At 45.7% G+C, this 26036-nt stretch overlaps 1 protein-coding gene across 1 annotated transcript in view; it reads left to right on the top strand.

Annotated features, from left to right (window-relative positions):
• Nucleotides 1-24278, top strand: part of LOC144511940 (NFX1-type zinc finger-containing protein 1-like) — a 73776-nt gene extending 49498 nt beyond the window's left edge. Inside the window, exons 14-19 of the mRNA XM_078242428.1 lie at nt 2046-2185; nt 4844-4998; nt 7454-7599; nt 8688-8798; nt 12676-12771; nt 17372-24278. Coding sequence (XP_078098554.1) covers nt 2046-2185; nt 4844-4998; nt 7454-7599; nt 8688-8798; nt 12676-12771; nt 17372-19549 — 2826 coding nt within the window. The 3' untranslated portion in view covers nt 19550-24278. The remainder of the gene's footprint in view (nt 1-2045; nt 2186-4843; nt 4999-7453; nt 7600-8687; nt 8799-12675; nt 12772-17371) is intronic.
• The last annotated feature ends 1758 nt before the right edge of the window (nt 24279-26036 follow it).

Here is a 26036-nt window from a genome sequence, read left to right as displayed (position 1 = left end):
AAATGCAACATGGCTGCATTACGAATGGAACACTTGCTGCAACAGGCTCAGCTGCACAGAATGGGACCAACTTTCGACACAGTTGGGCACCATACATAAAATGTACGTGACACACAAGCAGGCCACTGAGCTCAACTGATCTACGCCAGTATTTATGTTGCTCATCCGCCTCCTTCCATCCCTCTTCACCTCACTCTTTCAAGATATTCCTTTCTTCGTCATGTACTTACCTCGCTTCCCCTTAAACACATCCAGGATGCTAATCACCCTAATTTCCCCTCTGTGGTAGTGAGTTCCACGTTCTAACCATGGTCTGGGTAAACAAATTTCTCCCGAGTACCCTATTGAATTTAGGAGCGAGTATCTTATGTTTGGCAGGTCTTGTGGCACAATGGGTAGCATCCCAGCTGCTTCTGAGCTAGAACACAACTTCCTTGGCCATCAAGCCCTGGTTCAAGTCCCACCCCAGGACTTGATGGCCAAGGAAGTTGCATTCATACATCGGGTTGAGTATCAGTCCTTCCAAGACACTCGAATAGCACGTTAAGAGTGAGAGAAATTCCTGGTTAGCCATGTGATGGGAATCATTTTTGGGAACCTCTTCCATCACTATCCATAGCTCCAGATCACAGCACGCATGTTTTTAAAAAAAATGCATGTTGCCACAACAGCTCCCCGAGTGCACTGTAACATATATTTATGGCCCCTAGTTTTGGATTCTCCCAGAAATGGAACATCTCCTTCAGAAGGAAAGGTAAGAAATGGTTGAATAAAACTGATGCAGCGCTTGCACATAAAAAGGGAATTAACTCGCTATACGAGGCATTGAAGTCTGGTTTGGAGTTCAAAGATATTTTGAGGAGTCACTCTCCAAACCTGGGATTTACACCAGCTAGCATTCAGCAGCAATGATTGTGAAACTATTGTTTTAACCTTCAAAGGTTTATAAAGTTTTAAATATCCCAGGCACTCCAGTGAACATTTGCCCCTTTTTAATGCTGTTTGAACTATAACAGGGCAGACAAAATCACACTGTTCCCAGCCGTTCAGGGCTCATGATTTAGGGACCATGGATAGAAGATTAAATGTTAAGAGATTTCAAACCAACAGAATAGAAAAGTTCTTTACCAGCGACACAGTGGGTTTGGCGACCAGGGGGTGTTCACAGTAACTTCATTGCAGTGTTAGTGTCACAAGTAGGCTTACATTAACAAAAATTAACTTTAAATAAACTGCTGCCTTACAACGTCAGGGACCCGGGTTCAATTCCAGCCACAGATGACTGTCTGTGTGGAGTTTGCACGTTCTCCCCGTGTCTGCATGGATTTCCTCCGGGTGCTCCAGTTTCCTCCCACAGTCCAAAGATGTGCAGGTTAGGTTGATTGGCCTTGATACATTGCCCCTTAGTATCAGGGGGATGAGCAGGGTAAATATGTGGGGCTACGGGGACAGGGCCTGGGTGGGATTGTTACCAGTGTATGCTCGATGGGCCGAATGGCCACCTTCTGCATTATAGGGATTCTATGATCCTATATAAATTGAGAGGTTGTGGAATTTGCTTCCAGAATTGGGGCTTGGGGCAGAAACACTTCAACATTCAGTGGTAGGTTGGACAAGTGGGTCAAGGTAAGAGAGGTGGAGGATAATGGGATCAGGGTGTATAAATGTGATTTGTATTATTTGCTCACAAATAAAGGCCAACATCAACTGATTGGGTCGAATAGCCTATTTCATGTAATAGGTTGTGTGCATTTCCATGTGGGACAATGGCTTATCACTAACTTCTCGAGCTTAACGGGGATCTTGGTTCAAACTGGAGTGGAAAATCTGTTCCAGATGTGCGCAGAGTCAGAATTATAATTGTGTTTAAGTTAAAACTGCTCTAAAGCGGGTGCTGGCATCATACTGCACGATTAAATGCAATGAATTTTCGAGGATCAATTTGGTGAGACTATATGGACAGCAAGTACTAAGGAACTTCCTGGTCCCCCACATCGCTAGCTCTCGCTGTAATGAGTGTCTCTCTCTGCTGTTTTTATCAATAGAAGGTAACGAAAAGTAAGAAAAAGATTCGAGCAATGGTAAAGAAACAGCTGAAGTTCACTGACCACATGCCAGAAGATGAAGCCAACGGCATAGAAAACGTTTGGGAACTCTCTCTGCACGATCGCTGGAGACTGTACAGGTTTAATCACTCATTTACTCTGAATTCATTGCGCTTGAGGTGATCTGTAAATTGTATCCTTTTAGACCAAATATTTATTTTCAAAAGAGATAATTTTGATATCCTCCACCCTGCCACTACCCACTCACTCCTCCAACCGCTGCTGTCAAAATAAAACCTCCTAAGAAAATTTAATGCATCCTGATAATCTCAATAATGTTGCTGGTATACTGCGGGTGGAATGAAATACATAGAACAGTACAGCACAGAACAGGCCCATCGGCCCACGATGTTGTGCCGAGCTTTGTCGAAATGTTTGTGTAAACTGTCACTCTTTGTCCTTTTTCCCCCTCTCCACATGCCTTTTATACTGTCTCGGTAGCTTGTGCTTTTCATAGAATCATAGAGACCCTCCAGTGTAGAAAGAAGCCATTCGACCCATCGAGCTTGCACCAGCAACAATCCCACCCAGGTCATGTCCGTGAAACCCCATGTATTTATGCTGCTAATCTCCCTGACACGATGGCACATTTGAGCATGGCCGATCAACCTAACCCGCACATATTTGGACTGTGGGTGAAACCCGGAGGAAACCCTCACAGACACGGGGAGAATGTGCAAACTCCACACAGACAGTTGCCCAAGGCCAGAATTGAACCTAGGTCCCTGGCGCTGTGAGACAGCAGAGCCAGCCACTGTGTCACCCTTTTGAACGTAACTAATGGTAATCATGGTCTTGGCTTACTTCCAAACATTCCTGCATAAACGTTGGAACATGGTTGTACATAGTGGCACCAGAAACAATCTAGCAATACACAAAGACAGGCTTATAGATAAATCTGTGCTGCACCTACTAAATATATATATGAGTTCCTTGTGATAAGAAAGATGTCTAACAACACCAGGTTAAAGTCCAACAGGTTTATTGAGATTACACAAATAAACCTGTTGGACTTTAACCTGGTGTTGTTAAACATCTTACTGTGTTTACCCCAGTCCAACGCCGGCATCTCCACATCATAAGGAAGATGCACAGGAGATTCATTGCAAATGGAAGTTTGGAAAATCTTTGAAAGATGAAACTTGTCTTCCTATAACCCCCAAGTTGAATTTACATTCGTTCCTATCCCGCCAGCTAAAAAGTCAAGGGGAACCCACACATGATCTCATTGGCTGTCCTGCAGCAATTTAGTGCTGGGAGTAGGATTAATTGCAATAAGGGGAGACCTCTGTCCCTAATCTCAGGAGGATATCCTACCTTTTGCATTGCGCCCACTGTTGGTACCTCAGGCAGTCCAACCAGTTTGAGGAACACAGCTAAGTCTGGGTTCGGCATTTCTGTGAGAGGAGGGGGTGGGGGGGGAGTGAATGAGCTGAGGGGTGGGCGGGGGGGGGGGGGGGGGGTGGCGGTGAGAATGACCTTGGGGAGCGGTGCCTCTGGTGGGTCCAGAAGACCCCCAAAGAGGTCCCCGCCACTTGCCTGAAACCAGCCCACATAGATAAAGCTGCTAGTTTCCTTTGTGGAGTGGGACACCCTGTGCAGTGGATAAAATGTTGGTGGCAGTAAGATGAGGCCCTCAATAGATTCAAGGGCAGGTGACAGGCCTGACACACCGAGGTCAGGGACAGGCAGGTAGGCAGAGGGAAGGCTGCCCATTGGATTTCAAGTGGCCTGTGCTTCAACTCTGTCAGCCAGGGAGCATCATATCCAGCCCCTTGTTACAAAGATACATGCCAAAATGTCTCTAGTAATTCATTCCTTCTGGTTCTTAAATCGATCAGTATTGGATCCACTTCTGGGACATGAACTGGGGAAGAAATCCAAGTTGTGAGGTGGGACTTTACAGCCTCGCTCGGGCGAGACCAGAAATTCCCGCCCAAGGTCAATGGAGATTTCAATTGTCAGACCCTTGCCCGCTCTGATTCCATGGCGGGCGAGGTGGTAGAGTTCCGGCGGTGGTGGCACAAATTGAATCAGCTGTCCATTTGACACAATGTTTGATATTTGGTTCCATTGACTGCATTGGAACCGACATCAGGGGCTGCATATAACAGGCAGCCAATCCATTATTGCCCTTTCATAACTCCATTGGTGCGCAGTTGTTGTGTATGTTCTAGACAAAAATCAATAGGCTTGTGGATGCTAAGGGAATGAAGGATATGGGGATAGTGTAGGAAAGTGAAGTTGATGTAAACCATTGACCCTGATTGTGTTGGATGGTAGAGAGGCACAAGGGCTGAATGGCCTATTTCTGATATTCAAATGATAGCTAGTAAGTGCTTTTATGATTCCAAAGGTTTATGGGCTGATCTTTCCATGTGTTTAAAATAATGAAGGGATGCATAATCAACCCAAATAAATATCAAGAGAAATTCAGTGGCTAATTAAGCGTCTCAATTGGTGTCTGGGCCAAAAGCCTGCCTGCATCCCTGCCTACCTCCAAATTGATTGGAGCAAGTTGGGCAGACAGTGGGATCTCCACCCTGCACCCTTCTCAATCACATGGCTCTGCCATTCTTTACCCCCCCCCCCCCCCCCCCCCCCCCCGCCCCCCCACCAGCCTCGGATTTCAGCTCTGGGCTGGGGTGGAATGGGGCAGGCAGGAGCATTAAATCCCACTTTGCCGTCTGTCAATGAGTTGTCCAGACGCCCGTGTAACATGGTGATTTTTATTGCAGGCTGTGGTTGTCAAAGTACCAAGTCGAAAACAGGCGTCAAATGTTAACACATGAGGAGCAATATCAGAGAATTGTCAACCGTCTTGTTGAGCTGAGAAATCAAGAGGAAATGATAGTCCTTCGACAGTCTAAAGTAATGGGGATGACCACAACAGGTATACACAGCTACTTCTAACACTTCTCTCCATGATGTGGAGATTCCGGCGTTGGACTGGGGTGGGCACAGTAAGAAGTCTCACAACACCAGGTTAAAGTCCAACAGGTTTATTTGGTATCACGAGCTTTCAGAGCGCTGTTCCAAGTGTGACTCACCTAAAGTAAAAGTTTATTTATCAGTCACGAGTAAGGCTTACATTAACACAGCAATGAAGTTACTGTGAAATTCCCCTAGTCGCCACAGTCCGGTGCCTGTTCGGATCAATGCACCTAACCAGCACGTCTTTCAGAACGTGAGAGGAAACCCACGCAGACACGAGGAGAACGTGCAAACTCCACACAGACAGTGACCCAAGCCGGGAATCGAACCCAGGTCTCTGGCGCTGTGAAGCAGCAGTGCTAACCACTGTGCTACCGTGCCACCGCTGATGAAGGAGCAGCACTCTGAAAGCTTGTGATACCAAATAAACCTGTTGGACTTTAACCTGGTGTTGTGAGACTTCTTACTCTAACAGTGATGGCATATTATTTTTCACATTTCCAATCTTTCATATGCTACAATTAGAAAATGTAAATTCCATTTATGATATTTGCTTTGCACAGTAAGAAAAACAAATCTTATTATTTTTGTATATTTTAATATCTGATAGCTAGTTTAACAGCATTTCATTTTCTTTCTCCACGATGTGAACTTGCTTCACATCCCTATATAAAATTCCAAGTATTCCATTGAATTGTATTTACAAAAAATCCCTATTTTAGTTCCCCTGCAATACCTTTACTGAAGTAGAAGTGGTTTAGACAGCCAGGAAATAATCTACATATGATGTGGAGATGCCGATTGTTGGACTGGGGTAAGCACAGTAAGAAGTCTCACAACACCAGGTTAAAGTCCAACAGGCCCACCTGTTGGACTTTAACCTGGTGTTGTGAGACTTCTTACTATAATCTACAGTGAGGAATTGGAGAGAATGGCAGAAATTTGCTTTCCAAAGTGTTAATAGACTTTTTCTGAAGTATATAAACAAATTATTTACTGATCCTATATTTTTGAGGATGGTATCTTATGCACCATTACTTCACAATGTTACACAGGGGTATAAATATACTTACTTTGACTCCCATATGAGAGATGACCCTGAGTGTACCCTGAATGCTACCTCATCACCACTTCTCTCGACTCTTCTACTGTTGCTAAACCATCAGACTGCTTATCCAACATCCAATACTGGATGAGCAGAGATTTCCTCCAATTAAGTATTGGGAAAACTGATAGCATTGTTTCGATCCCCAGTCTGAGATCACGCACCAACTGACTCAAGAACAGCTTCTTCCCTGCTGCCATCAGACTTTTGAATGGACCTACTTCACATTAAGTTGATCTTTCTCTACACCCTAGCTATGACTGTAACATTACATTGTGCACCCTCTCCTTTCCTTCTCCATGTATGGTATACTTTGTATAGCACGCAAGAAACAATATTTTTCACTGTATCCCAATACAAGTGACAATAATAAATCAAATTAAAAGTCTGTGACTAAAGCAGTCTACTCGCAACTTTGGTGCCGCATTTGACCCTGAGATGAATTTCTGACATTTTGTGCCATCACGAAGACCATCCATTTCCATCTCCATAATCCTGCCTCAGCTCATCTGAGATTGAATCTCTCATTCTTCCCTTTTGTTACCTCTAGACTAGACTATTCCAATGCACTCCCACATTCTACCCTCTAAGTTTATAGTCATGCAAAACATCTGCTGCCCATGTGGGTCTTAACTCACACCAAGTGCCTTTCAGCTGTGCTTGCCGACCTCCGTTGGCTCCCCATCAAACAACATCTTGATTTTTAAAGCTCCCATCCTTGTTTTCAAATCCCTCCATGACCTTACCCGCCCCATCTCTGTATCTCCTCCAATCCCACCACTTTTCCAAGATATGTGTGCTTTCCTAATTCCAGCCTCTTGAGCATTCTTAATTTTAACAGCCTTCAGTTGCTTGGACCCCAAGCTCTGAATATCTTCCCGGCACCTCACCGCCTGTCTACCTCTTCCTTTAAGACACGCCTTAAACCCTACTCTTTGACCAAGCTTCATTTGGCCTGATTAGGGGGATTCTCCGGAGAGTGACGCCGATGGCAACCTCCCCACCCTCTGCCCTGGGTTCCCATGTGGAGGAAGAGAGCAAGCGATGGGAAACTCTGAGAGCAGTGGGATCAGAAGATCCCACCGTGGACCAATGGAGGACTGCCTCGACCCTGACAAAACACACTGCGGGGAGGGGGTGGGGTCGGAACACCCGCTCAATATCTCTTTATGTGGCTCTGTCATGTTGCGCTTTATAATGCTCCTGTGAAGCATGTTCTATTATGTTAAAGGTGCTGTGTACATATAAGTTGCTGTTGCAGGTTTATTCATTACACATATTGAAGTGTGTGCACAATTATCTTCCTTAGGTGCGGCAAAGTATAGAAGTGTCCTGCAGGACATTCGGCCAAAGATTGTGATTGTAGAAGAGGCAGCTGAAGTGCTAGAGGCTCACATAATCACCACCCTTAGCTCAGCCTGCGAGCACCTCATTTTAATAGGTGATCATCAACAGGTAAGAATTATTGCAGAAAAATCAGAATGGGGCTCATTTTGGTAAATAGTTAGTTGGTAACCCATTTACATCTCTGCTGTTTTCCAACTTCAATCCATGCTAATACATTAGTCCCAACCCCACGACGTCTCATCTTGTTTAATAACCTCGTGTGGCACCTTATGGAATAGGTTTTGAAAATGCAAATACAGTACATCCGCAGGTTCCCTATTATCTACCCTCCTAGTTACATGCTCAAAAAACTCTTAAGAAATTTATTAAACAGCATTTCTCTTTCATAAATCTGTGTTGTTTCTGCCTAAGCATATGATGAGTTTTCTTATAAATTTAAGGGCAGCAATTCAGAAGTGTGCTCCCATTCCTCCCAATTTTCCCTTCATCAGGTGATTCAAGTATTCCAACAGGTATAGTTACTGCAAGAAGACTTATGACAATATTGACGTGGTATCATCCTTGGTTCATTGGGAGCATGCTTCCCAAGGAGTTCTAAACTTATAGGTTCAAATCCCACGCCAGAGATTTGAGCCTATGTCGAGGCCAGTTCTCCAGTGTGGTACAAAAGGAGTGCGCCACTGTGGGAGGTGCTGGCTTTTGGATGCGATGGTAAATGATGGCCCAATCTGCCTTCTCAACTGGATGTAAAAGATGTTAATACTTCAAAGAAGAGCAGACGAATCTACTCCAGTGTCCTTCACAATATTTATCCCACAACCAACATCACTAAAAACATTATCTGGTCATTTGGGAGTTTGCCGTGATCTAATTAGCTACCAAATTTCTCCACACTATGACAGTGACTACAATTTAGAAGTACTTCATTAGCCGTAGAATACTTTGGGGTGCCCTGAATTCATGAAACATGTTATGTTAATGCAGATATTTTTTGTTTTGTTCTAATTTGTATCTGTTCGCCTGCAGTGAGGCAAACCCGAATGGCGCTCTGTGTCCTGATGTAATTAATTTCCTGTTCAGTTTTGAAGGTTGGCAAAGGAGAATCGCTCATGTGCCAATTCGCCTGAGCGGTGATAATCAGTCCCAACTTACTAAGATTTTGGCAACCTCACTGTGTTATCACTTCCTAATTTCAGCTCCGCCCAAGTGCGACTGTGTACGAACTTGCGAAAGATTTCAATCTGGAAGTTTCCTTGTTCGAGCGGCTGATAAACATGAACGTGGAGTTTGTCCGGCTTGATTATCAAGTGAGTTTCCCTATCTGGTAATTCAACTTTTTTTTTCTATTCATTCATGGGATGCGGGCCTTGCTGGCTGGGCCAGCATTTATTGCCCATCCCTGAGGGCAATTAAGAGCCTGTAGGCCAGATCAGGTAAGATGGCTGATTTCCTTCCCTAAAGGGCATTAGTGAACCAGACGGGTTTTTGTGACAATCGACAATGGTTTCATGGTCAACTTTCAGATTTTTTAAATTGAATTTAAATTTCACCATCAGCTGTGGTGGGATTTGACCCCGGGTCCCCAGAGCATTACCTTGGGTCTCTGGATTACTAGTCCAGTGACAATACCACTATGCTACTGCCTCCCCACCGACTCCTGAGAGTCTTAGTCATCAGTTCATGTCTGCTTCCCTTGGCATGAAATTATTCTGTCGTTATACCTTTTCTCCTCCCTGTTTTTAAGAATTATTTCTGTCCTTTCTTGCGGAACTTAAGTTCTCTACCTGGATGGGAGGAAGGAGGGAGAATAAATGTCACGAAATGAATGGCTGTTTTTGGGCCCCTTCCACTTATTTGGGATATAAGCCAGAAGATCTGAAATGGAGGTGCCATGTGCCAGTGTCTAAATGTTGAAGTCTCTGATATATGTCCTCATGGTCTGGGATTTTTCCTGAATCTTTAAAACCCATTTAGCCTTTTGCCTAAACCTTTGGTCATATGACCTAACACTGCCATCTGTTGCTTCGCACCCTTCCTGAGAAGCTGGATCTTTGAAAAGTTGAGCTGGGGGGGGGGGGGGGGGGGGTAGGGGAAAAATTGCTCTGGGGCTCCGGGGGGGCTGGGTGGTAAAGGAGTGGTTATGAGGGGGGTTGATGGGGAGAGAATTCCAATCTGTGGATAGGAGGGGTGGGGTGGGAGCAGTGGGTGTGGAAGGGTTGTTGTGCAAGAGTTGTAAGTTATAAAGAAAACCATGAAAGAACCTCTTCAAAACGGGGTCTGGTTTTACATAAGAGCTAGGAGCAGGAGTAGGCAATTCAGCCCCACGAACCTACTCCGCCATTCAATATGACCATGGCCAATCTTGCCTTTGCCTGAACTTCATTTTCCTGCCCATTCTCTTTAACCCTTCAACCCCTAACTAATTAAAAATCTGTCTACCTCCTCAAATTTACTCAATGTCCCGGCACCCAGTGAATTCCATAGATTCACGACCTTTTGAGAAAAGTAGTTTCTCCTCATCTTTATTTCAAATCTGCTACCCCTTATCCTAAAACTATGACCTCTTGTTTTAGATTGCCCCACAAGAGGAAGCATCGCCTCTATGTCTACTTTGTCAATACCTGTTATCATCTTATGTACTTCAATTAGATCTCTCATTGTTCTAATGTCTAGAGAGTGTGGGCCTAAACTGCTCAATCACTTTTCATCTCTGGAATCAATCCAGTGAATCTTCTCTGAACTGTCTCTAATACCACTACATCCTTCCTCAAATAAGGGGACTAAAACTGTGCTTTTTCTAAAGTTAACCCAGTTTTATGATGTTTGAAATTCAGAAATAGAGGGGGCGATTCTTCCCATCCCACCCCGCCAATGTTCTAGCGCAGCAGGGTCGGGGCTGGCTAGGGAATGCGAAGGGAGGGTGGGGTCGGAGGGGCAGCTGTTTGGGGCTCCTGGGCTGGCTAGCCCCATGATTGAGCTGGCCAGCAATCGGGAGGCTGACAGTTTGGGGCCACTGCGTGCACACAGAGGCCCACTGGTTTCGGCCTGTCTAGCGTGAATAGGCCCTGCCCCCTGAAATCTAATGATATTCACGCTGATGGCCTCTGCAGTGCAGAGAGTGTGAGAGATTCTTCCTGAGCTCCCACTGGGGAAAAAAAACAGGGTGAATTACTCCAGTTTTACCGTGAATTCGACACTTAGAATTTTTTGGGTGAATTCTGACCATAGAAAATAAGCTGTGATTGTTTTTGGTGTCCGAATGCTTAAGTGACATTGCTTATCACAACTGTTTGAGCACTGTGGTCTAGGGCAATTGATGACATTGACGTCAGTTCTGACATTTAAAATCCACCACTTAGTTATTTAAAATTATGAGTGCAATTGATGTCAAATAATGGCTAAATGATTGCCTTTGAGTGCTACTGATATAAATGAGTGCTGTTGAATGCAAATATCAAATGCTTGAGTTTTGTCCTCTTCCTCCACCCCCTTCTCATGATTTTTAGTGGATGAATGCAGTGTGTGTTTGTATCATTGAATTTCTTGCCTCAACTAGGAGCTGGCTAACCACCATATTTTTTCAAGGGGCGTGGGTGTCACCCACCTTGTTGCCATTCCCTAAGTGCCCTTGAACTGAATGGTTTGCCAGGCCACTTCAGTGGGAAGTTGAGAGTCGCCTATTTGGCTGCATGTAGGCCAGACTAGGTAAGGGTGGCAGATTTCCTTCTCTACGTTAGTGAACCAGATGGGGTGGCTACCACAATCGGTGATCTCATGGCACCATTACTGAGACTATCTTTTGGTTCCAGATTTTTTTTAATTGATTAATTTAATTCCAATTCCACCAGCATTTTTTTTGATTGTGGGACATGGGCGTCACTGGCTGGGCCAGCATTTATTGCCCATCCCTAGTTGCCCTTGAAACTGAGTAGCTTGCTAGGCCATTTCAGATGGCAGTAGCGAGTCAACCACATTGCTGTGGCTCTGGAGTCACATGTCAGCCAGTCCAGGGAAGAAAGGCAGATTTCCTTCCTGAAAGGATATTAGTGAACCAGATGGGTTTTTCCAACAATCATGGTCATCAGTAGATTCTTAATTCCAGATATTTTTTATTGAATTCAAGTTCCACCATCTGCCGTGGTGGGATTCGAACCCGGGTCCCCAGAACATTAGCTAAGTTTCTGGATTAATTGTCTACCGATAATCCCACTAAGCCATCACCTCCCCTACCCTGCTGTGGTGGGATTTGAACCTGTGTCCCCAGAGGATTAACAAGGGCCTCCAGCTTGCCAGTCTAGTAACATCACCAAAACACCACCATCTCCCTTGTATTAATGGGGAACTACATTTAAATTCAAGTACTCTCAGGGAGAGAGAGAGATTCACCCAGCGATCCCAATTCCTGATTGCTGTCCTGTCAAAGCTGACAGATGTATATGTGATGAGTTGCAGAGATCAGGCAGAGGAGTAATGCCTAATGTGAAAAACTGGATACCTGGGCATGGTGTCATGATCAGGCGAGGGAAGGTATGGAGTCAAAAGAAGGGGGGAGGCAGAGATTGTCAGCCACAAAGTGTCCTTGTTGCACAGAGTTACATTTTTGACTTATTCATCAGAAAATATATTTGAAAGTCCATCAGGGCGAAACATTATCTCGGTTTCTCCTTCCACATAGGTTGTCTGACATGTTGATTTTCCAGCAATTTCTGTTTGTATTGCAGATTTCCAGAGCTTCAGCTATTTGCTTTTGAGTAGATTTTTTCCCCTCGTTTTTGCAGCAAGATTTGTGAACTGACCCCAGCTAAATTGTGAATTGATATTTTTTGTATCGAAGATTTAATTGATCTATTCAATAGAAAGCAAACCTAATGATCAATCGACTTCTATCTAGCGAGGAAGAGAATCGTGTCTAAGTTCCTCAGATACCCTTGTCAAATATTGCCCGACCAAAAGATATGGTGAAAATTTCCTCTGAAAATATTGTGCACTGAAGTTTTCTTTACTGTTCACAACAGTATATTTTGTTCTGGCAATATTTCTTAGATTGTCAAGACTTTTGTGTGCCAGTTGTTTTTAGGTTCTTTTTAGGTGTGTAACTGTTAATCATGTCAGTGCGTGTGTGTGATTTTTATTTGAAGCAATATGCAGAAGTCTCACTGTTATACCTTTCTCTTCCTTGTTCAGCATCGAATGCGCCCTGAAATCGCAAAATTGATAACTCCACACATCTATGACAAGTTGGAAAATGTGGAGTCTGTGAAACAGTACGAAAACATCAAGGTAACTTTTACTCTAAACTTTTAAAGTATTTGGTGTTGTACTGAGACCCCCTCCCCAAAGGATAGATGAATGTAGAATCATAGAATCCCAACAGTGTAGAAGGCGACCATTCAGCCCATCAATTCCAAACTCGGGTGACTGTGCAAACTCCACACATTCTCCCCATGTCTGGGTGGGTTTCCTCCTGGGTGCTCTGGTTTCCTCCCACAGTTCAAAGATGTGCAGGTTAGGTGGATTGGCCATGCTAAATTGCCCCTTAGTGTCAGGGTGAGTAGCTAGGGTAAATGCATGGGGTTATGGGGCTAGGGCCTGGGTGGGATTGTGGTTGGTGCAGAATTAAAATTAACCAATGTGTCAGGCCGGGGATGACTGTGCAGGTCTGCAACTCACTCAGCCAGCTCCGCAGTGGTTGTGTCCCTGAGGGAGCACATTGGAACCGCCAGCCTGCACATTCCCCTCTCTCATTTCTCAGTCTTTCAAGAACGCATGGCCGTCCAGTGTCATATCACAATAACAGGCAAACTTGCACCAACTTCAGGTGTGCCCCAAATGTAAAATTCACTCCTAGGTTTTCTACAGTTACTGTTGGCAGTCTAAACCTTGGAGCCCACATTAAAGAGGTGATGGGTGTTAGACACTGGTTTAATCATAATCGCACTATAAACACAATTGAGCTGTGGCTCAATTAGAAACACTCTCATCCCTGAGTCACTAGGTTCAAGGCTCACTCTAGGGACCTTGAGCACAAAATCTCAGCAGATGCAGTACTGAGGGAGTGTCACACTGCCAGGTGTCATCTTTAAGTTGAAATGAATCCAGACTCTGGATTCGATCTAAATTTTCTTTTGTCCCAATGTAAACCCTCCCCCGCCCACCCCCACAGCGCCATCTGTCATTTATTCTTAAATTTTACTTTCATAGAGCACTGATCTTTGTTCTGCTATGAACACAGTCTGCTATCTTACCTTTATGCCGCCATCAGCACCTCCTTCACTCCTTAACCCTGCCATTAACAGTTCCTTTGTTAAAAGCAAAATGCTGCGGATGCTGGAATCTGAAACAAAAACACAAAATGCTGGAAAATCTCAGCAGGTCTGACAGCATCTGTGGAGAGAGAATAGAGCCAAACATTTCGAGTCTGGATGACCCTTCGGCAGAGCAGCTCTGATGAAGGGTCATCCAGACTCGAAATGTTTGGCTCTATTCTCTCTCCACAGATGCTGTCAGACCTGCTGAGATTTTCCAACAGTTCCTTTGTCTTGTGTCCAAAACATCTTTGTCCAATCTCTTTGAGCTCCCTGACCTTCTACTTTGTTCCACCTGCTTCACCCCTTCTTAACCAGTATAAATACATCACATTCCTCCCTTTAGCTCTGAAAAGAGCTATATAGACTCAAAACATTAACTCTGTTTCGCCCTCCACAGATGCTGCCAGACCAGCTGAGTTTTTCCTGCATTTCCTGTGTTTATTTCAGCTTTCCAGCATCCGCAGTACTTTACCTTTTTATCAATAATTAATGATTGGCAAATATTGTGGATTTTGTAATCTGCTTTCATGGGGTTTCATTGCTCATCCCCAGTTACCTTTGAACTGACTGGTTGCTAGGCCATTTCAGCGGGAAGTGAAGGGTTACTACATTTCAAGTGCTCATCTAAATGCTGTGAGGGTTCCTGCCTCTACCACCCTTTCAGGCAGTGAATTCCAGATTATCACCATCCTCTGGGTAAAAAAGGTTTTCCTCAAAGCTCCTCTAAATCTCCTGCCCCTTATGTTAAATATATACCCCCTGGTTATTGACCTCTCCTCTTCTAAGGGGAAAATTCGTTTCAATCTACCTTATCCATGTCCCTCATAATTTTGTGCACCTCAATTAGCCTTCTCTCTGCTTCAAGGAGAACAACCCCAGCCTAACCAGCCTCTCCTCATAGCTGAAAGACTCCTGGTGAATCTCCTCTGCACCCTTTCTTGTGCAATCACATCCTTCATATAGTGTGGCACACAGTACTGCAGCCGTGGCCTCACGAGTGTTTTATACAGCCCCATCATAACCTCCCTTCTGTGCTTCAACTCATAAAGGCAAGTGTACCCCATATGTCTTTTTAACCCCTACCCAGCCTGCTTCCTTCAGGGGCATTGGACATGAACACCAAGATCCCTTTGGTCCTCTGTGCTTCCTACTGTTCATTGTGTATTCTCTTGCTTGTTACTCCTCCAAAGAGCTAATCAACTTGTCTCACTCCACTATTTCCCCATATCCCTGCAAATCTTTCTTTTTCAAGTATATTCGGCGAGGTGAGGGGAGACCGTGGCGTAGTGTTGATGTCACGGAACTAGTAATCCAGAGGTTCAGGCTAATACTCTGGGGACAAGAGTTCACATCCCACCAAGGCAGCTGGTGGAATTTAAATTCAATCAATAATCATGGAATACCTTCAGTGTTGAAGGAAGCCATTTGGCCCATCAAGTCTGCACCTACTCCCCAACAGACTATCTTACCAGGTCCTATCTCTAACCCCAGGAATTTACCCCACTAATCCATTTAACCTGCACATCTTTGGACTGTGTGAGGAAACCGGAGCACCCGGAGGAAACCCATGCAGACACTCGGAGAATCTGCAAATTCCACACAACCAGTCACCCTAGGCTGGAATTGAACCTAGATGTCTGGCGCTGTGAGGCAGCAGTGCTAACCACTGTGCCACCCTGGATTTGAAAAGTATTATTAATGGTGACCATGAAACCATTGGCGATTGTTATAAACACCCAGCTGGTTCATTCATGTCCTTTAGGGAAGGAAATCTGCCATCCTTTCCTGGTCTGGCCTACACGTGACTCAAGACCCACAAAAAATTGTGGTTGGCTCTCTGAAATGATGTGGCAAGCCACTCGAGTTCAAGGGCAATTGGGAATGTGAAATGAATGCTGATCTTGCCCAGATCCTACAAGAGAAAAAGATAATTTTTAAAAATTTAATTCCTTTTGAATCTGCTTCCACCATGCCTTCAGGTAGCTCATTCCAGATCATTACAACTTGCGATGTAAAAATAATTGTTCTCATCTCTCCTCGAGTTCTTCTGTTGCTGTGCATTCTGGCTAGCGACCTCCCTGCCAGACCAAACACTTTCTCTATACCTATTCTATTGAAACCATTTGCACTTTGAACAACAATTAAATTTTTCCTTAACCTTCTCCGTTCTCTTGGGCAGAATCTTGTGCTCTCACTATTGGCGAGCATGGTGGCATGAAGAGCATATAATTAAGTGGGATAGTGGCTCATCAGAACCCCACTGCCACCTTGCCTCCGCCAGAATTGTGTTCTGGGTGAGAAGGCCCAGGGTCGACCTACCCTTCTGTCGCCTATTGAGGCCCTTATGTGGCTAATTAATGACCCTTTAAGGTATTCATCCTTCCACCGCTGGTATTAACCCGGTTGCCAGTGGGCCTGTCACAATGGGCGCACGACAGGTGAAACCGTGTGGCCAGTTTGTCGGTGGGGGCCAGGGCAATCAGAGGCACTCCGTGCCTGAGAAAGGGACTCAACATCATGGGTGGGGTGCTGCTGAGAGCCTCACACCGTGTGCCATTGCTGCCGAGCCCCCAAAAACTCCTCGCCCTGCAAAAGCACTCCTTTCCCCCTCATGTTACTTACCTGCGGCCTGGCAAGCTCCACGATCCTGGGGCTCTGGTAGATGTCTTTTCCCGCAGTGGCGCTGCTAAGCACAAGAACTGCCCTTGATTGGCCAGCATCTCTCAGTACACAAGATTTCTGCCCTCAGGGTCTTGATTCCAGGGGTAGGCCTGCTGCTGGCCTTGTTGCTGCCTGATTGGCTTGTGGCTCGGTGGATCCTTCCAAAGGGAGGCAGTGCAGATGTCCAGCAGGCATGTGGGACATCTGACAGCAAGATTCCACCCCCTCATCTCCTCTTTTCCCCCCCCTCAAGTTACACACCATTGTGATTTGTACATTCATCATCACTCTTTCATAGTCAGTTGGTCAAAATGCTGGACTTCCCTACTTATAACTGTAACAAGAGTGGCTCAAGAAAGCGGCTCACCAATTTGAGATGGGCAATAAATGCTGGCCTTGATAGTGACATCCACATCCTATGAATGAGTAAAAGAAATAACGTGAACTCCCTCATCCATAGTATCATTCTAACAAATCTCCTTTCAGAGGCCTTGATATTTGTCTAACGTAGGCTGTGGACTGATGAAGCTAGCCTTATCATAGAATCCCTACAGTGCAGAAGGAGGCCATTCAAGTCTGCACTGACCACAAACCCACCCAGGCCCTATCCCCGTAAACTCACATATTTACCCTGCTAGTCCCCTGACACTAAGTGGCAATTTAGCATAGCCAATTAGCCTAAACTGCACACCTTTGGAGTGTGGGAGGAAACTGGAGCACCTGGAGGAAACCCATGTAGACACGGGGAGAATGTGCATACTCCGCACAGATGGTGACCCAAGCCGGGCATCGAACCCAGGTCCCTGGCGCTGTGAGGCAGCAGTGCTAACCACTGTGCCATTATCTCCCAATCCTAAATGTTCAATTCCCATTTTAAGTATTAACAAACCTTTCTCTCCCTTTTTAATTAGGGAATCTCAACGAATCTCTACTTTATTGAGCATGAGCAGCAGGAGGATATGATCAAGGAAGGAAAAAGCTTTCACAACGCACATGAAGCACTTTTCGTGAAAGCCCTTTGCAATTATCTGATCCAGCAGGGATACAAGCCATCGCAGATTACCATTCTGACCACCTACTCGGGACAGTTACTTCACTTGAGGAAGATAATGCCAAAAAATCAATTTAATGGCGTTCAGGTCTGTGTAGTGGACAAGTACCAAGGGGAAGAGAATGACATAGTGATCCTGTCGCTCGTTCGAAGCAATGCGCAGGGCGTGGTGGGGTTTTTGCGGATACCAAACCGCGTCTGCGTGGCTCTGTCTCGGGCGAAGAAAGGCTTCTACTGCATTGGCAACATGAGAATGCTATCGAGAAAAGTCCCGCTGTGGAGGGCGATAGTTGACTGGCTATGCAGCAGTGGCAAGATGGGTCCTGCATTGAGTTTGTGCTGCCAGAACCATCCAAAGATTGATACCTTGGTGTCAATGGCTGAGGATTTTGGACACGTTCCTGCGGGAGGGTGCTCCTTGCCTTGCAACATTCGACTGGAATGTGGCCACGCATGTGGCTCTCCTTGCCATCCCACCGACCTGGAGCATAAGCAGTATAAATGCCTGAAACCCTGCCAGGTACTCTGTGAGCAGGGACACAAATGTCCTGGATGTTGCTGTGACCCGTGCGGCAAGTGTGACGTCAAGTTGACCAAGGTCATCCCCCGGTGCGGTCATGAACAACAGGTGCCCTGCTCCTCTTCATTGGAAAGGTTCATCTGCCAGGAACCCTGCCAGAAAACCTTGGATTGCGGCCACCAGTGCGTGCGCCACTGCGGGGAGACCTGCACGAAGAAATGCCCGGCAAAGGTCAGGGTCACATTGAGGTGTGGTCATGAGAGGCAGGTGCTGTGCCACCTGCAGAAGGAGAGCGAGATTGCTAATGGCGGGGATTTGCTGTGCAACCTGCCATGCAGGGCACAGCTGGCGTGCGGCCATTCGTGCACGGCTGCCTGTTATGATTGTGCCGGCGGGCGGCTTCACCTGCCCTGCAGCTCTCCGTGCGGGCGGACGTTGATCTGCACTCACGCGTGCGGTGCGCCCTGCTCCACGGAGTGCCCTCCTTGCGGCCGGGCCTGCGAGAACCGCTGCCCGCATGGCAAGTGCCCAAAGCTGTGTGGCGAGGCCTGTGAGCCCTGCATGAAGCCCTGCGAGTGGGCCTGCCCACACTACTGCTGCACCAGGCTGTGCCACCAGCCTTGCAACCGGAAGCGATGCAACAAGCCGTGCCTCCAAACGCTCAAGTGCGGGCACCCGTGCATCGGCCTGTGCGGGGAGCTGTGCCCCAACAAGTGCCGTGTGTGCCACGAGGATGAAGTCACTGAGATATTCTTCGGAAAGGAGGATGAAGCTAAAACCAGGTTTGTGCAGCTGGAAGACTGCGGTCACATCTTTGCGGTGCACGGATTCGATAACTGGATGCAGCAGTCGGAGGACGATGGGTCTGAGCCGAAGCTCGGCCTTTGCCCCAAGTGCTCAACACCCGTTCGAAGGAACACGCGGTACGGGAACACCATCAAGGGCACCCTAGCTAAAATAGAGAAAGCTAAAGCAAAGATCGTGGGAGATGAGGAGGAGTTGATAGGCTGGAAGAAAAGTCTGGAGCAATTTCTTGAAGCGCGGGTGGAATTGTCCGACCATTATCTCACCGAGGTCCTGGACTTGCAGCTCCAGCTACAAGAGTCCCTCACAAATTCGCACACGCTGGCCGTCCTGGGACACAAGATCAGCTTACTTTCTAAGATCGCCGAGTTGAAGTCCAAGGGAAGTGAGCTGCTGGAAGAACAGAAAGCCAAGATCCTCAGTAAGACTGAGTGGCAGGTGAAGTGGATCTTGAGAAGCAGAGTTCAGTTCACTGAACAGGAGATTTCTAGCATTGAGCGAGAAATATCAATGCTAACCCATCTGACCGACGTATACTTAATACAGAACGCGATGCTAAAGCAAAGGAAACTGTTTGACTTAGCGTCACAGTTAACATTCAATGAGATTCTGCATGCACTAGAAGATGGCAAAGCAGATTACGAAGAGAAATGGTTGCAAGAAAGTGTTGATGGATTGAAAAGAAAATGTTCTTTAACAAGAGGACTGTGTTAAGCTTCTGAGTCTTCTTGCTGTAAAACTGACTGATGCATTTGGCGACCGATTGGCGAGTGCATAAAATACAATGTTGGAATTGGTAAAACAAAAATGATCACCTTTGCAAAGGAGTAGCTTCAGAAATGACGAATATGCTGTAAAATTACTCAGGATTTGTACTTCAACTTAACTTTCTGTCATAACCCCCATGAGATCCATTGGGAATCACAAATTGATTTTGCTCTGGGGCTCACTGAGTACGAGTTCCCCTGGTAACAGGTAATGAATGACCTGCCCAGCTTGAACTCATTACCTAAGCCTTTTATAAGGCAGGCCAGGACTGGGCCTGTTGTACTGCAGTCCCAACCAAGGACCAGTGTATGTACACCACGGCTGTGGCTTGTGTTCAGTAAATAAATGATGTTCCTTTCCAGTCAGGTTTCCTGAGTTTATTGCATTGGCAATGAGGAACAAGAAACAGCCTTGTCTTTCAACGAACCTGATAAGATAGTGACGAGGAAACTTTTTAAAGTGCCGCTATTTGGAAAACTGGAAAATTATGATGCGAGTGTGAAGGATTGGCCGTAGTATGCCGAAAGAATGAAATATTTCTTCCGAGCAAACAAGATAGAATGGGACGACTGGCAAAAAGTCATCCTCCTGACTGCTTGTGAGGCCTCAACTTTCAGCATCAAAAATAGTTTAATCTATCCGGCAGCCCCGGATTCATCTTTTGACAAATTGGTAGAGATGGTATTGGACCATTACAACCCTAAACCGTCTGTTTTCTTGCAACAGTAGAGGTTTAACATGGAAAATAGGCTTCCTGAGGAACCAATCACTCTTGACGAGATTGCGGAAATTGGCGGAACACTGCGAGTATGGGTCAGTACCTCCGGACATGTTTAGGGATCGTTTAGTTTGTGGAATTAATAATACTGCGACCCAAAGCAAGCTACTGACTGAACCAACTCTGGATCTGAAGAAAGCTACAGAATTGGTCTTACCCGCAAAAAAAGTGGAAAAAGGGGCCCAGGAGTTTCAGGGATCCATAGACAGTACTGTCCTCGGCCTTCGATGACCCCCATACCACAGAACCAAGTCCCCAGCGTCTCCTATTTACTGCCAAGAAAGAGCGATTGGTGTCGGAGGTCGTGAGATTCCAAAATTAGACGGGAAGCCTCTCCACAATACAGTGAGGAGCGAGCGCATCAATGCTGCACGTGTAGTCATGGGGTCTGCCCCAGGCAAGTTCACTGAAATAGGCAAAATGTGTACAGCACAGGCTGAAGGGTAAAGCCACCTCAGGACAGGGCTTTCCAAATGAACCAGCCCAAGAATGAGGAATTGATGCAGCTGAATTGCATCATTGTACCCAAAGTGGCTCCAATCCCGATTAAACACCGGGCAAAAGGTCAACCCTCAGACTTGGCGGTAGACACAGGAGCCGCTAAATCTGTTATTTGGGAGCAAACCTTTAGGCCACTCTGGGCATCTTGCCTTTAAGCCTATGGGACACCAAGGCTAGATTAACCACGAGATTGGGGAGCCCTTACGTTTCATTGGGACCACTGTAACCCAGTCATGCATGGGCAACAGTTGGATTTCTTCCCCGAATAGTGGTGCAGTGACCAGGGCCCAGCGTTTTGAAAAGGGACTGGCTACAGAAAATCCGCCTGGATTGGCAACACATTTTTAAAAAATGGGTACTGGCAATTCATACAAAATCATTGGGAATTATCCCGAAGTGTTCCAAGAAGGCTTTGGGAAGATTAGAGGCACTAGGGCCAAGATCTGCGTGGACTCAAAGGCCTGACCTAAATACTTCAATGCATGACTGGTACCCTATTCTCTATGTGCCAAATAGAGGGCTAATTGGAAAGGTCTATGGGAAATTGGCATTATACGCCCAGTACATCTTGCTGAATGGGCCGTGCCAATAGTCCTAGCTTTAAAACCTGACAATTCGGTTTGTCTCTGTGGGGATTATAAGTTGACGGTCAACAGAACCTTCCACTTAGGCAGATACCCTGTGCCACACGTAGAAGACTTGTATGCAAAGCTGGCTGGGGGTCACATATTTTCCAAATTGAATATGAGCCATGCCTACTTCCAATTGGAGCTTGAGATGTCATCCAGGAAGTATGTCACAGTAAATACCCAAATAACTGGATGTGTACGCCTGCTTGCCCTTTTGAGGTGTCTTCGGCTTGTGCCATTTGTGCCAAGGAACACTATGGAGCTGAAGTCTTTCCTAAGGCTTGCACGGTAAATTCACACCAAACGTGGTGACCCTGCTGGCCCCCCTCCATGTACGAAGTGGTCCTGGTAAATGCCACAAGAGGAAGTCTTTGCAAATGCCAAACAACAATTACTGTCAACGAATATACTAGCCCATTATAACAGTCTGAGACCACTCACTATAACCTGCGATGCCTCCCCCTATGGGAGGGCGAGGGAGATAGTATCGCACCGTTGGGATGATGGGACAGAACGTCCAATCGTGTACCCATCACGAACCCTGGCGGATGCATAAGGGAAGCATGCCCAGATTGAAAAGGAAAGTTTGGCCATGGTGTTTGTAGTGAGAAAGTGCTATCAGTACGTCTACAGTTGGCACTTCAACATGGTAACCAATCACCAACCTTTGGGCCTCTTCAAAGAAGTCGAGGTGGTTCCTCTCAGCTCATCAAACCGGATCCAACATTGGGCACTGCTACTGGGTGCCTATGAATATACTTTAAAATACCGTCCAGGGAGACACAGAGCCAACGTGGATGCCTTGAGCTGCCTCCCACTACCCACCAGCTTACCTTCTCCTTCAAAGATGGACAAAGTCTTAATGACTCTGAACTTTATGGACAATCTGCCAGTATCCAACAAACACAGTACATGGACCCAAAAGGACCCCATGTTGGTGAAACTACGTCACGTCATCCTAAGTGGCGGACCACAAGGGCATCCTACTGAGGATTTGAAATCTTACATCGCAATATCAGGAGTTGAGTATAAAAGCTCCCTATTCTGGGTGGAAAAATTGTGCTAAAACAAGAAGCCCAAAAGTTACCACAATGGTCAGAGGCCGGATAGAGCCTTCAAGCCGGTCTACGTGAGGAACCTCGGTGATGCTTTCTTCAGATTCCGGGCATTATCCTTGAGTAAATTGGACCAATGTCATATAAGGTGCAAACCAGGGAGAAGACCTTCAAAGAACACATTGATCACCTCAATCACAGGAACCGTCCACAGAGGCAATGGGTTCTACGGGCACACCACCGTCTGCATCCTTCACACCGGCCTACGGACGGGACATTCCGCCCACTGTAAGCGCAAGAGCCATTCCTCAGGACACTGATTCTGGCTCAGATATGAAGGAAGAGGTGGTGGTAACCCAGTCCGAGGTCATCACCAAGGACGAGCTCGCTGCATTGGATTCTTGGCGCTCTATACAAAAGAGGCATTCACTGACCCGTTACAAACCTCCCCCATGACCAGACCCTACCAAATATGGAAATGAGACCACGGGCGAAGAGACATTCCCACAATGATTTGGATTGTAAAGTAGAACGACGAGACCATGGTCATGTAGTACCTGTGTCAATGTGTATATTTTAATGACAAAATACTGGTTTAAGCAATGGTGCAGTCTCTCTTCACTGTGGACCCTCTTCACTGCGGACCCTCCCCACAACTCGGATAAACACTTATCCTGTGACAAAGTCTTACAGATTGGGAGGCTGGAGGTAGCAGATTCAGCTAATGACCGTAAGGAAGGCAGAATGCCCCATTGATGAGTGAAGGAGAGGAATTGGCCTGGGTGAGATTAGGAGGAAGAGCTGTGGCAATAAGTGCTGCCAGGATGGACATCACGGCGACCTCGGATGTTGGTCCTCCAGAAGGAACTCTTCAGTTGTGGGCAATAAAAGAAAACAAAACTTACTCCAACTTATAAATCAAAGAAAAAGGTTTAATAAAGAAACTTCATTACTCCGGCACTTGAGGCCTTGCCCTGGGCTATTCCAAGCTTCCCCCCTCCCCCAATTCCCAACAGATTTTTATTTATACTGAGTCAGCTGACCACCACATCATTTTGTCATTGTTTACATAGTTTACTGGGTCAGCTGACCCTTACAGCTTGTTACCATTGGTCACACTACAGTGTTATCATTGGTTACATCCTAACATCAAAGCACATGACCTTCTGATCTAAGGTTTTGGAAAATCTCAGTAAACATGTGACTCCTGACCAATGAGGTGGCAGCGCACGCGATTTGGAGCTGGAGAGCAGGCTTTAAGTTAGGGACCAGACATAGTTACGATAATGCTGTTACTTTGCTGTAAATGATTCTCATAGTCTTTTCCTGTACATAAATAGTTGTTACTTCGCCGGCTGTTTGGCCACCAGGTTTTCCGTTACTACAACGGACAACCGTGAAGCAATTCCCGGCCTGATCCTCCGGGCAAGAGGTAGAAAGGGAGGAAGCAGAGAGCGATTTGAGTCTGCACCATCTGCTTCTGTGGGCTGAGTAATATTTCATCACTCTGGGATTCTACAAATTAAACATTGGCCAAATAGTCTCCAATAGCAAATTTAAGCTCTTGATTTGAGAAAATAATCCCAAGTGTAGTCTATTTTAATTGTAATATAGACCTCAATATTTGGTATGAACTGGTCATTATAAGAGCTGTTTGCAATCAAAGTGTTGTACTAGAGTAAAAACTTGATAAAAGCAAATTACCCTGAATGCTAGAACCTGAAACCAAAAGAGAAAATGCTGGAAAATCTCAGCAGGCCTGGCAGCATCTGTAAGGAGAGAAAAGAACTGACGTTTTGAGTCCAGATGACCCTTTGTCAAAGCTGACAGTTGCACTGGAGTACTCTTTCCTATGTAGATACCTGAAATGCGAAACTGTTATCACATTGTGTCTGTTGATTTAAGGACAAGTCGTTAAAAAAAATCCTCATTTCACAGCAAGAACATTTGAGATTTATAAATGAAGTTTAACAAGCCTGCATGCCATGCTTCTTGGTGATGTTATAACCTTTATATTACTGCAGCTTTATTGCTTAAAATAATCCTTTTGTGAAGTAAACTCAGAAATGCTACCTTGTGTGATTTAATGCGAGCCTATATTGTAAGTGTGGGTTAAAATAAAAATCTTGAACCAAACTTTGTACCCTGCATTTTGTTTTTCAAAGTAGCTTTTACAGTATTAAGATATAGCCATTGGCTTAGACAGAATAAAGTGTTTATCTACTCCAAAATGGCCATAATGCACTTCTGGGAAGTTAGAGAAGTCATGAAATGATGGATGAATAGTGATTCAAAAGAAATCAAAGAATCCCTACAGTGCAGAAGGAGGCCATTTGGCCCATCAAGCCTGCACCGACAACAATCCCATCCAAACCCTATCCCTGTCACCCCACGTATTTACCCTGCTAATCGCCCTGACACTAAGGGGCAATTTAACATGGCCAATCAACCTAACCCGCACATCTTTGGAGTGTGGAAGGAAACCGGAGCACCCGGAGGAAACCCACGCAGACGGGCAGGGCGTGCAAATTCCCCACAGACAGTGACCTAAGGCCGGAAATGAACCCAGATTCGTGGATTATATACAGCATATAACCCAAAAAAGCAACATGCTTTACATTTTGGATCCTTGAGTTGCTCCAGAGATGATGGCTTGAGTGCTGGGTCCAGAAATCATACCTGGGAATGCTCTGGTTACATTTAGATAGATTGGTGTCAACACGTGACTTGTGGCTCAAGTCGAATTTTCAGCTTCTGAATTCTGGAATTCCTGAAAAGTTCCTCCGATCTTCTATTATGAGACTGGCAGGAGAATGACTGACTGGATTGGGGGAAGCCCAGTTACCTCTGGTTTCCTCTGATACTGGACACTTCAAAAGGGAAATTCCATCAGCGCTTTACAAGGCAAGTAACAGTCCAGGCGCAGGGATTTCCTGCTTCAGGTCATCGAAGGAGATCGGGTAATTCTCTGAATGAGATCTGAGGTTTTGGCCACCACAGCCTGAAGGCAGCCACAGCTGGGCCCAGACTTGGTGAGATTTATTCCTTGCAAAAATTCCTTAATTGGTCCTGTTATGGTTCAGGTTAGAAACTCAAGTGTTTTATGAAACCCGCCTGAATCATAAGTTTTGCATTTTGAATTTGGCTAGGATAAGCATGAGGTGTTCCACTTCAGGTGTGATTCAAAACACCCACTAGGGAGCTTTTATCAAACAAAATTTATTTAAGAATAGAGTTAACATATACAGAAAAAAATTAGCAATAACCTTTATCAATTATAAGCAAAACAACCACTAATATATATCAGATGTTCCAATTAAAACCAATATCCAATAAACAAAACCCTACAGTTCTGGTCGCCACACTACCAGAAGGACGTGGAGGCTTTGGAGAGAGTACAGAGGAGGTTTACCAGGATGTTGCCTGGTATGGAGGGGCTTAGTTATGAGGAGAGATTGGGTAAACTGGGG

Source organism: Mustelus asterias, chromosome 2 (assembly GCF_964213995.1).
Source record: "Mustelus asterias chromosome 2, sMusAst1.hap1.1, whole genome shotgun sequence".
NCBI lineage: Eukaryota > Metazoa > Chordata > Chondrichthyes > Carcharhiniformes > Triakidae > Mustelus > Mustelus asterias.
This window is presented reverse-complemented; position numbering and strand designations above follow the sequence as displayed.